Source organism: Mastigoproctus giganteus, chromosome 4, assembly GCF_048544385.1.
Source record: "Mastigoproctus giganteus isolate SK-2022 chromosome 4, ASM4854438v1, whole genome shotgun sequence".
NCBI classification, from domain to species: Eukaryota; Metazoa; Arthropoda; class Arachnida; order Uropygi; family Thelyphonidae; genus Mastigoproctus; species Mastigoproctus giganteus.
Window position 1 is genome coordinate 57,331,516 of NC_143578.1, and position 13,634 is coordinate 57,345,149.

The window sequence follows — 13,634 nt, forward strand, 5'->3', positions numbered from 1 at the left end:
GAACCTCTCTCAGGATTCAGAAGAGGGCAGTTAGGTTAATTAATGACTCATCTCTAACAGAATCTCTACACTCGTCTCATAGACGTACTCTTTCTGCTGCATGCCTTTTCTACAGGTACTTCCATGGGCACTGTTCTTCTGAATTGGCTTCTATAATTCCCACTTTCTCTTTCAAAACTGTCCGAACATGTGCCGCCACCAGCCAACATCCATTTACTGTCCAACTTCAAACTCACAGAACCAACTTTTCATCTTCTTCGTTTATTCATTCAACTACCGTTTTCTGGAACAACCTTCCTTCATACATATATCCTGAAAATTACACTCCACAGAAGTTCAAGTCTATGTCAACAAATATCTTCTTTCGTCTTCTCAACCTCTAACCCAAGCATGGTACTAAGTACTGTAGGTTCTAATACCTCTCGTGTTTGGGGTATTAGAAAATAAAAAATAAAAGAAAATAAAAAAAAAATAAAAAACATAAAAAAAAAAAATATATATATATATATATATATATTGCCATTCTCTGCACCCATTCTAGCAGATCTGCATTCTTCCTAAAGTGAAGCCTTCATACCTGTATAGTATTCAAGATACAACCCAACCATGGCCTTGTGCAAAGGGATAATCACTTCCTTCTCCCTGCTAACAAAGTTCCTGTATATCATATACAAATCCCCATGAGCTGTACTGGCAGCCCATCTGCACTGCTCACAGATCTTCATATCTGAATGCACAATTAATCACAGGTCTTTTTCATTTTCCACTACCTTGAGTGTAGTACCACACAGTTGGTATGTTAATATTAATTTGGGATTACTGCTTCCCATATGCAGTACCTTGCATTTGTCAAAGTTAAACTTCTATTGCCATTTCTCAGCCCATTGGCCTAATTTTTGTAGATCTTGTTGCAGTAGCCCATGCTGATTACTGTCATTAATCACCCTGCTAACCTTTGTATCATCTGCAAACTTAGACATTAAGCCTGATATATACCTTCATCAGTATCATTAATATTTTTTGAAAACAACAAAGGGCCCAGCACTGAAAACTGGGTAACTCCACTAATAACATTAGTCCATGAAGAGCAGTGCCCATTGATAACCACTCTGTCTTCTCACACTCAACCATCCATTTTATGCATAACAGTAACTTGCCCTTCCAGTTTGTAGAGCAGTCTTTTATGTGCCACAGTATCAAAAGCCTTCTGAAATCCAAGTATATGATGTCAATTTTTTTTTTTGTATCCAGTTCCTTTTTACTGTTTCACAGTATCCATTCAGTTTGGTCAGACAAGTATGCCCATTAGCAAATACATGCTATGACTTCATTCCTGCCTCAATTCCTGCATTACTGTAATCAGTGACTGCATTATTTTTTGTGGAAGAGATGTTAAGCTAATAGGTGTGTAATTCTTCATGTCACCTTTTGATCCCCCTTTGTGAATTGCAGATACATTCAGACATCTCCAGTCCAAAGGGATTTCCTCCCCCAAAGGGGACGTAAGGAAATGCTTATGGCTAAGAGTTTGCTTACTTCGTTTGCTGCATCCCTTAATAAAATTGGATCGATTCCATCCACCTCAGGTGACATTTTTATGTTTAGCTTCAGCAATTTCTCTTCCACTTTACTTTTAATTATCACACAAAATCATTTAGCTCCCTGTTAGAGTTAGATAAACTTCGGGCATCCCCTTCCGTAAAGAATTCCTCATTTTGTGAATGTAGATGCAAATACTAGCTCAGTTTGTCAGAAATCTCAGAAGGTCATCAATGCTTAACCTATTGTTATCAAATGGCCCAATGTGATTCAACCCCTTCCTTCTGCTATTAATATAAGCATAGAAGCCTTTACCACCATTCTTTGCAACCTTTGCCAGAGACTTCTCATAATTTGCCTTAGCTTGCCTAACTTCCTTTATGACTTGATTACAGACTTATTTATGTATACCATAGGCTTCTGTATCACCTGATAATTTATATGCATCCTACACATTTTTCTTCTCTGCCACAAGCCTCATTAGTTCAACTGATATCCATTTATGTTTAAGCCTCAAACAGTATTTCTTAGTTGGTATGAAAAGAGTACTAGCTTCTATGATTACTTCCCTGAATGCTTCCTGTTTAGAATTTTCTGTTGGTAACATCATCAGTTGGTCCCACTGCATAGAATTCAAAAATTGTCTGATACCACTGTTGTCACCCTTATGAAAGCAAAATCCCTTCCTTTTACCCTTGACTGTAGTTGTGCCTTTAGTTAAATTCCACATTAGTGCACTGTGAACATTGCCCCACCATGGTTCTTTTACCTGCAGATTGTTAATGAGTGAAGAATTGCTTCTGATAACCAGATCAAGAGTATTGCTTCCTCTTGTTGCCTCTCTAACATGCTGCCGCATCTTCAGTGATTAAATTGCATTTCACCTCACTCATAGAGTAAACTAACATTACATATTTGCCTGGAGAACAGAGAATATCATCAGATGAACTGTTAAGACACGTAGCACAGAAGAAACATGCATGGAACGTATATAAATTATCAGGTGCTAGAGAAGCCTATGGTAGAGATGACTAATCTGCAATCAAGTCACAAAGGACATCAAGTCAACAAGGAACACAAAGGCAAATTACAAGAAGTCTCTGTCAAAGAAAGCCAAGAAAAGCAGCAGAGACATCTTTACTTATGTGAACTCTAGAAAGAAAGTGATGAATTAAATTGGCCCACTTGATGTCAATAGTTTAACTGTTGATGAACCTGCTCAGGTTGCTGAGAGGTTGAATAGGTAATTTGCATCTACATTCATAGATTCATTCAGGAATTCTTTAGGGAAGAGAAGCCAGAAGTTTATCAAACTCTAACAGATAGTTAAATAAATTTGTGATAACTGAAAGGAAAGTGGAAGAGAAATTGTTGAAATTAAACATAAGAAAGGCACCTCGAGTGGATGGGATCTATCCAGTCATATGGAGGGAGGCAGCAAAAGAGATAAGCAAACCCTCAGCCATAATTATGAGAGCATCTTTAGATTCAGGGGAGATTCCTGTGGACTCGAATATGCAAATACATCCCAAATTCACAAAGGGGAATCCAATGGTGACATTAGTAATTGCAGACCTGTTAGCTTAATATTGTAGTTTTAAATGTTTTTCACCAACCTTATGTAGAAATAAAACACAAAGAAAACGAAAACTGGAATCTTGATAACTATGTATTTATAATGTTATATTTGTCTGTATTTACAATAAATTATATTAACTTTACAACTAAAATATATGAAATATACATATAAAATATACATTAAAATATACTGGGGTAAGAACAATAAAATACATTAAAATATACTAAATTAAAATCGATAAAACCAAAGCTTTCGAAGGCTCCTGCCTTCTTCTTCAGCGGTATTTTCTTTGTTCTGCGGTGCATCTTTAAATACCAGCAGGTTCACGGTACTCATCACGTGTTTCATTCCCACGTGTTCCGTTCTCTTGTGTTACGGAATCGGAAGTGGCTCGAGAGTGGGTGATGTGGAACCGTTCATCCCTTCTGAGGATAGTAGCCTCAAAGAGGGGATGGATCCGCATTCCTCTATCTCTATTAATGTTCTGGTATTTAAAGACGCACCGCAGAACAAAGAAAATACCGCTGAAGAAGAAGGCAGGAGCCTTCGAAAGCTTTGGTTTTATCGATTTTAATTTAGTATATTTTAATGTATTTTATTGTTCTTAACCCAGTATATTTTAATGTGTATTTTATTGTTCTTGACCCAGTATATTTTAATGTGTATTTTATTGTTCTTGACCCAGTATATTTTAATGTATATTTTATATGTATATTTCATATATTTTAGTTGTAAAGTTAATATAATTTATTGTAAATACAGACAAATATAACTTATTATAAATACATAGTTATCAAGATTCCAGTTTTCGTTTTCTTTGTGTTTTATTTCTACATAAGGTTGGTGAAAAACATTTAAAACTACAATATGAACATACCCAACCTCAGAGGCCTGTTTGAAGAATTATTTAGATGCTATGGCCATCCAATTGTGCGGTGCATCAGAGAATTCCAGAGGCATAGTGTTAGGGAGGCTAAACATGAGCAACATTTGAGGTTTGCCCATCGATTTAAGACACACAATCTCATACCTCGAGGCTTTCAAACAAAGCTACCTTTTGAAGATGAACGACTATTTAACGTTTCCAAGTGGTATCAAAAGAAGATCTTAAATATATGGATTGAGAAATTGCATAGAATTTATACCACATTAGGAGAGACAAAAGACAGTGCTTTACTAAGATTAGTGACAAGATGACTCCAGTGCACTTGTCAGAAGTGATTAGTGTGGTGGCAACTAAAACAAAACAAATTTCTGACATCTATAGACGAAGACAAATGGGGAAGTTTGACAGACTTAGAGAACAAACCAGGTTTAGAGGCAATAGTGATAGTACTGCCAAGGATTTTATAGTGAATATGAGCAGTAAACAACTAACTAATAATCAAATGGAGGTTCTAAATTTAGGACCAAAATTTTCCATGATTCCGTCCAGAATACCCGTTGCAGAAATAGCAATGGGCGTGGAAAGAGCTATAAATAAACTTCCCGAAGATATGGCTAATGAAATTAGAGTTAAAACAGCAGCCATCCTCAGTCAAGCTAAAAACGCCTCCTCTAATCTCAATGTGAAGCAAAAATTAGCGCTAAAAAGCCTCAAGGAAGATGATAGCATTGTGGTCTTACCCGCGGACAAAGGTAGGGCAACGGTGGTTCTTGATATTGGGTACTGCATGCTACAGGGGAGCCAAATACCAAGATTTTATGGCTTGCCCAAAATTCATAAAATGGGTGTGCCACTTAGACCCATAGTTTCATTTATAGGCAGTCCCACATTATAAATACATAGTTATCAAGATTCCAGTTTTCGTTTTCTTTGTGTTTTATTTCTACATAAGGTTGGTGAAAAACATTTAAAACTACAATATGAACATACCCAACCTCAGAGGCCTGTTTGAAGAATTATTTAGATGCTATGGCCATCCAATTGTGCGGTGCATCAGAGAATTCCAGAGGCATAGTGTTAGGGAGGCTAAACATGAGCAACATTTGAGGTTTGCCCATCGATTTAAGACACACAATCTCATACCTCGAGGCTTTCAAACAAAGCTACCTTTTGAAGATGAACGACTATTTAACGTTTCCAAGTGGTATCAAAAGAAGATCTTAAATATATGGATTGAGAAATTGCATAGAATTTATACCACATTAGGAGAGACAAAAGACAGTGCTTTACTAAGATTAGTGACAAGATGACTCCAGTGCACTTGTCAGAAGTGATTAGTGTGGTGGCAACTAAAACAAAACAAATTTCTGACATCTATAGACGAAGACAAATGGGGAAGTTTGACAGACTTAGAGAACAAACCAGGTTTAGAGGCAATAGTGATAGTACTGCCAAGGATTTTATAGTGAATATGAGCAGTAAACAACTAACTAATAATCAAATGGAGGTTCTAAATTTAGGACCAAAATTTTCCATGATTCCGTCCAGAATACCCGTTGCAGAAATAGCAATGGGCGTGGAAAGAGCTATAAATAAACTTCCCGAAGATATGGCTAATGAAATTAGAGTTAAAACAGCAGCCATCCTCAGTCAAGCTAAAAACGCCTCCTCTAATCTCAATGTGAAGCAAAAATTAGCGCTAAAAAGCCTCAAGGAAGATGATAGCATTGTGGTCTTACCCGCGGACAAAGGTAGGGCAACGGTGGTTCTTGATATTGGGTACTGCATGCTACAGGGGAGCCAAATACCAAGATTTTATGGCTTGCCCAAAATTCATAAAATGGGTGTGCCACTTAGACCCATAGTTTCATTTATAGGCAGTCCCACATATGCATTATCTGGTTTCTTAGCCAAATTATTATCTCCATTAGTAGGACTTTCTGAATTTAGTATTAAGGACAGCAAAGACTTTGTGCATTTTATTAGAAGCCAACGCATAGAAGAGAATGAAATTATGATATCTTTCGACGTGAAATCTCTATTTACGTGTATTCTGATTGACCATGGAGTGCGTTGTGCACACATGGCCTTACGGAGAGATACTACTCTAAATACTAGAACACAATTAAATTTAGAGGATATTGAGAAAGGTATAGAATTATGCCTCTCAAGCACCACTATGATGTTTGATAATACTATGTATAAGCAGGTTAATGGTACAGCCATGGGCTCCCCCATTAGCGCAATTATAGCTAATTTAGCTATGGAGGAGCTCGAGGCTAGAATATTTAATGTTAGTGTTCTCCCTATGCGCCCTTGGAAAAGATACGTAGATGATACATTTTCAATTATTCGAAAGGGGAGTGAAGATCAGGTGTTGAATATTTTAAATGGCTTCTCCCCATTCATACAATTTACCTTGGAGGCAGAAGAAGGAGGAGTTTTGCCGTTCCTAGATGTGTTGGTCTGTAGGGAAGACCAACAACTAAAGACTAAGGTCTATAGGAAATCGATGTGTAAAGGTCAATATTCGCACTACAATTCAGCTCAGGCCAACCATCATAGGAACAGTGTGGTTAGAACATTAGTTGACAGGGCAAAATCACACTGTAGTACCTCCGAGGATAGGAAGATAGAGTATGAACGTGTCACGACGGATCTTACAAAATGTGGCTACCCCCAGAGGATTATAGAAAAATATATTAAAGGAAATCAGAGGAGAGGCGAATCTTTTACGCCAGTATCCACTGCATATATTCCCTACTATCCGGGTCTAACTGATCACATAACTAGAATACTAAGAAATTATCAGACGCGTTGTGTGCAGCTTCCGGGGCGGAGGCTGCACACAATCGTGTCACGAGTAAAGGACCCCATTCAAAAAGAGAATACAAGTGGGGTCGTATACAGTATTAGATGCCCGGATTGTGGGGAGTGTTATGTAGGGGAAACAAAACGCCGTCTGGGGGAGCACACTAAGGCAATAAGAAGTGCGGACTATGGTAAGTCCGCCGTGGCCGAGCATTTTTGGGAGAAGCAGCACCACATCTCCCCGGACGAGGCTATCATCACCGATCGGGCGAATAAGTTCTGGGACCGGAAGTGGCTTGAGAGTTTGCGGATCTGTTCCACAGTGAACATTAATAGAGATAGAGGAATGCGGATCCATCCCCTCTTTGAGGCTACTATCCTCAGAAGGGATGAACGGTTCCACATCACCCACTCTCGAGCCACTTCCGGTTCCGTAACACAAGAGAACGGAACACGTGATGAGTACCGTGAACCTGCTGGTATTTAAAGACGCACCACAGAACAAAGAAAATACCGCTGAAGAAGAAGGCAGGAGCCTTCGAAAGCTTTGGTTTTATCGATTTTAATTTAGTATATTTTAATGTATTTTATTGTTCTTAACCCAGTATATTTTAATGTATATTTTATATGTATATTTCATATATTTTAGTTGTAAAGTTAATATAATTTATTGTAAATACAGACAAATATAACATTATAAATACATAGTTATCAAGATTCCAGTTTTCGTTTTCTTTGTGTTTTATTTCTACATAAGGTTGGTGAAAAACATTTAAAACCACAATGTGAACATACCCAACCTCAGAGGCCTGTTTGAAGAACTGTTAGCTTAATTTCTGTTTCAGGAAAAATAATAGAGTTCTTGGTTTAAGAAAACAGGAGTGCGGTTTTACTTCGGTCACGGCATTGGTTTGTTAAGGGGAGATCTTGTCTGACCAATTTAATTGGATACTATGATGCCCTGACAAATGAACTCAATGCAAAAAATAATTATGATATCTTATACTTTGATTTCAGGAAACATTTTTATACTCTTACACATAATAGACTGCTGTACAAATTGAAGCAGAGCAGCATTAAGGGCCAGTTACATCTATGGATAAAGTGATGGTTGAATGGAAGAAGACAGTTGTTATCAATGGACGTTCCATATTTTCACTAGAATGTGAGATCAGTTTTGGATGACATTCCCCATCAAATGGGTAGGCTATATCCATGCTGAAACGAGTGCTAAGATCTGCAAAATTTCCTTACATACACAGTATGTGCACTGCAGAAAAGGAGACTTTTCATTAGAAATTTGTGATTGACAGTAAGATAACCGGTTTTGTTTACTTACCTTAAACTGTCAAATGCGGGGTTGTTGTTAAGGCGCCTCTGTAGCCAGGTGGGAAGGAGCAGCAGTGCGTAGCACACGCTTCTTGATTACACCGGGTTTCGAGCCCGTCACCACCAAATACGAAGGATGCGGAAAGGTCAGGGATTGACCACCGCATATTCTCAGAGCAATATGGCCTTAGTTGCTAATGCTCCTAAAAACCAAACAACAACAACAACAGCGGGGTTGTTTTATTTGATTCTGAAATACCTTCATTGTAGAAATATAAATTGCAGATGAATTTGAAGCTTAACCTACTCTAACCTGAAACTTTATTCATCTAACACCCATTACAAATGGCCATTACAATTGACACCATTTTCTCACTAGCACAGATCTCTCCCTCTATCAATTCTTGTCCAGGACCAACCTATAAGTACTATTCTAGAATTTTTTTTTTTTTTTTTTTTGGAATCTTTTTAGATTTGTGCTTCACAATCCACATAGAACATCTTAGCAAAAAAAGATAGAGCTTCTAGCTCATGAAGTTAAATCTAGTAAAAATTTAAAATATGAAGATCATTTTAAAATCACAAATATTTATATATCTCTGGACAGTGTTTATTTTCTTCTAATCAGAAACATATATTGCTTTAGAATCTTGTGTCCTTGAATGGGTTGGGAAACATATCCAGTTTCTCATCATCCTGTTCGGATCAGGACTTCTTGAGGGATTTAATTTCTCCATTCCCTTGCTCATTATTCTGTAGTAATTAAGATTAACCTAATGATGAAACAATTGACAAGAGAATTAGCCCACACTACCATTTTGGATTTTATTGGTATTAGAGTTTCACCACCCATATTTGCAATTCTCCTAAGTTAATTTTAAGACTGGCTAGGCTGCTCATATTTTGCCACTGTTCATCACACTTTGTAATAAGACAAATCAGTAATCTTGATCTTGTTTCTGTAGACTCATGGTTAAATAACAAGAAAAATGTGTTTGAAAAATAATGGACAAATTTGTGTAAGAAAAATGCGTTTGTGTAAAACTGAGAATTGTGCTGTGTAAGTGGTCTCTTTTTCTGAGGTCTCCCAGTTGAACTAATGTACTCAACTTTCAATGATTATTATTATTTTTATTACTTGTAATCACTCCACATAACAAAATGATTCCTAAATATTAATGTTTATTATATATTATCAGTTTATATAATAAACTGATAAAGCAGTTATAAACTGCTTTATCATAGCTGATCTAGAGATTTTGAACCTCTATGTCAGCCATTCTCTGATGTTCAACCTTATCAGAGTGTTCTCAGACATTGAACCTCTATAAGTTATCAATATATAGACTTGAATATATAAATTAACAAGATATATAGAGAGCTAATTTTAAATCTTAGCATTTATTACTTTGCATTATATGTGATCAAGAGGCAAGAATAGGTCTAAAAATGTAACGTACTGTTTTTCTTTAAATTATTGCTAAGTGTTCACATAGGTAATTTTGGTCCTAATATGTAACCTCCACATGTTGAGAAATATAATATTTCATTAAAAATTATGCCAATATGTTTTGTGTTTGAAATCAATATAGTTTATGCAATTTATTGTATTATTTTCAGGCTATTTTGCTTGCAGGAAATGAAGAACAAAAAAACAGATACCTTCCTAAGTTAGCATCTGGAGAATTAATAGCAGCTTTTTGTTTAACTGAAGAAACTAGGTGGGACTTTGTGTCTAATCATGATTAGTGATCATAAATTTCTGAAAATAATATACAAATACAGTAAGACCACCGTAACCATAGGGGATACATTTCAAGAACTACCGTGGATGGCTGAAACCGCGGATATAAGCGAACACCTGCTGCCCCCATATATAATGTGATTTTCTTGTAGTTTAATTGATAAATTAAACACACAGTAAGACATTACCAACATTAAATACAGTAATAATAAAGTAGAGCAGACTTTCAATTTACCGGGATTGGTTTATTAACCGGGACACTTCAAGACTCCAAATTAAAAAAAAAAAAAAATATCAACCAGAAATCATAAAATTCAAGTAATAACTAGAATAGGTATAAACAGATATTTTGCAAGTCGTAAATGAGCGATAAGAACCGGTGTTATAAATCGTCTTTGGGAGATTAGTGTACCTATTATCTTGCAACCCCCGCTGTCGTCACACCTACCGCTCAAAACAAAAAAAAAAAAAAGAGAGAGACCAAATGTTTAGTTTGATTTAGTGCATCACATCGATTGTTGTGTTCCATCACACCGCAAAAGGACAAATTTTGTTTCATTATTTATGTCAGGGATGTCGGAAATTTTTTTTTTTATAGTAATGTAAAAATTTAACTTACTTTTTTTTCCCTTTGTTTAGAAATCGCGAAAATGATAGGCAAACGCAAGAGTTGTGCTTTCAAATTAAACAAAAACTTGAAATTATTCAAAAGTTTGAAAACTATGCATCCGTTAAATCTCTAAAGAACCATTATAATGTTGGTTACCAAACCATGCGCAACATTGTAAAAAATAAAGGGAAGCTATTCAATTTAAAATCAACATCATAAAAAATAAAGGGAAACATTGTATTGGACACACGAGTAGTACGTGTTAAGTTTTTTTTTTCCGTGGTTAACCGCGGATAACAAATCAGCAGATACAGGGGCACAACTATACTGACATGTGCTAATTTACAGATTTTTCAGTTGAAATTGTACAGGGTGTCTACAAATTGTTCACTAATTTTTCAGTCTATCTTATAAAGCTCAATTGAAAATTATTGTAATATGTGTCTTAAAATGCTTTGCTGCTGTTATCAAAGTAACTCAATGAGTTTCTTCACAATCAGTCAGCACCTTTGATCCCAGCAAACATTGCAAGAGTACATCTTTAAAATGACGACAGTGCAGAAGAAAGCAGTATGCATGTTGTGGCTGTAGATTGCCAAATCTCCAATGACTATGAAGAGACTTTTCAATGGGAATTCCAGAAAGGTCCACCTATGGAACAATCAAACTATGGCTGAAACAGTTTCAAAAAACTGGCATTGGGCTGGTCCAGAAAGGAGCAGGTAGGCCCAGTGTATCTGCAGATAAAGTTTTGAAAATTCAGGAAATATTTACTCAAAGTCCTACAAAGCCTATCTACTGTGCAAGCCTGAGCTTGCAGCTGCAAATACTGCGAGCAACATTGCTCAGGGTGGTTCATGAGAGATTGAAACTTTATGCTTACAAAGTGCAAATCATGCACTTTGTAAGCATAGAGAGCACAATGAGAAGAATTCGCTGTTCGCATTCCCAGCTGTATAGACAAAGATGAGCATTTTCTGGAAAATGTTGTTTTTTGCAATGAAAACAACATTCAATTTGTCTGGTAAAATTGATAGACACAATTGCCACATATGCAGATCTGAAAATCCCCACTTAGTTCATGAACACGAGCATGATATTCCCAAGGTGTCGTGCACACTGTCCTTCAGCCAGGTGATTGGGTCATTTTTCTTCCATGAAAACAGTGCAAACTCCACAAATTACCTAGATATGCTTGAATTGCATCCAGCACCTTAGCTGGAAGATATGCAGCCTTGTGTTCTATTGGCAAGATGGGGCACCATTATGCTGAAGCTTGCATGTGTGCAATTTCTTCAATAAAAAATTTCCTAAACAATGGATCAGCCAGAATGGTCCCATTCCATGGTCTCCTCATTATCTGGATATCACACCTATGGATTTATTTGTATGGGGTTAAGGAAAGGGCAAGGTGTATGCAAAAAATGTTAACAACTTTTTCTTTTTTTAACTCTGAGTTAAGAGACCAGGTTGAACAGGCAGTGATTTCAATTTCTCATCAGATGCTTGAAAACACCTGGAGTGAAATAGGCATTCTTGACATTCTGTGTGTTACCAAAAACACTTCCACTTGGGCACCTTTGGTTGCCCATGTGGAAGTTCACTGAAGTGCAGCTGTGATAAGAAATTGTAATAAGACATTCTTTGAGTTGCTTTATTAAATGCAGAAAACCATTTTTACAATACCTATTGCAATAAAATTTTAATCATGCTTCACAATTAAGGGAATAATTTATAGACACCTTGTATATAATGAATCAGAAAAAATCATCTGAAATGTTTTTCTCCTTTTAATAGTGGGACTGATATTGCAGTTGTGAAAACAACTGCCTCATTAAGCGATGACAAGAATTATTGTCTTTCTGGTAAAAAGACTTGGGTCACCAATGGAAGAATTTCAGACATTTTCCTTATCTTTGCCCAAATAGAATTGCAAGATTTTGAGGTAAATTCATTGAGTGTTCTTTTGAAATTATTTTAACCTTTTCACGAGTACGTACATAGATCTACATTTTTAGCATATAGACACCTAGGAATACATACATAGATCTGTATTTTTTCAAGATCATTTCAAATAATGTCTGCTTATCTATGAATTTTTTTGAATTTGTTCAGTGCATTCTGAAAACTCACTTGTGTTCCCAACTGGTAGTAGACACACTTTTAATAGATGCAGCATGAAAACAGCTTTGAATTTTGGAGGAATAGGATGTTGCACTTGCAGCAGTGGGTGCAGCTGCTGCCTTCTCTAATACAACTGTTTCTATTTCACTTCCAGCTGAATGCAGCAGTTATACTGCTGAGCTCCATGCCATTAAGCTTGCCCTGGAAAATATTTCACTCCTGTTAATTAACAAAAAGTATAGTGGTATTTATTCCAGGAAATGAGTGCACTGATGATGCTGCAAAACATCCCTCTCGCTTATCCTCAACAAATGATATGGTCCCATATCTTGATTATAAATGCAACATACAAAAAATATGCATGAGTCAATGGACACTTCTGTAGAAAAAGCAAACACTTAACAAGCTATTTCAACTGAAAGCTGAACCACAACTATGGACTTTAGCCTCCAGAAAAAAAAAGTAATCCTAGCCAGAACCCAAATAGGCCATGCTCACCTCACTCATCTGTTACTGCTCACAGAAAATGATTCTCCGCAGTGCATGCACTACTTGCAACCGCTATCAGTAAAGCACATACTCTTTGAATGTAACTTGTTCAACAGTATCCAAACAGTCTACTTTCAGCCCCCTCTCAAACCTACAAGAACTTCTGTCACTCAGCACCATCATAGGTAATGACGCAGAACTCTCTGAATTTTGCTCCTGCTAAACAAATTCAAATGTATGATCAATTCTAATTCTATCTGTCATTGTGGAAGTTGATAGGTTGAATAAATTTAAGGAGGAACTGGACAGGCATTTGGAGGAAATGGTGTATTTTTTTTTTTTTTTTTTTTGGCTGATGCTGCATAAGCTCATACACTTGCTTTTTTGCATCACATGCCATTACTACTACTAGAGCAGTTATCACATGTTATGATCCTAAAATTGATGAAATGTAATTAAGTTATGCAAAGAATATTGCCTCAAAAAAATTTTTAGGTATATTTTTAACTGGTTGTTTTTTTTT

At 36.4% G+C, this 13,634-nt stretch overlaps 1 protein-coding gene across 1 annotated transcript in view; it reads left to right on the top strand.

The window, feature by feature from the left end:
* LOC150086747 (complex I assembly factor ACAD9, mitochondrial-like) overlaps positions 1 to 13,634 on the top strand; it is a 216,665-nt gene that overhangs the window by 35,772 nt on the left and 167,259 nt on the right. Inside the window, exons 5-6 of the mRNA XM_090371556.1 lie at positions 9,765 to 9,865; positions 12,296 to 12,443. Coding sequence (XP_090227682.1) covers positions 9,765 to 9,865; positions 12,296 to 12,443 — 249 coding nt within the window. The remainder of the gene's footprint in view (positions 1 to 9,764; positions 9,866 to 12,295; positions 12,444 to 13,634) is intronic.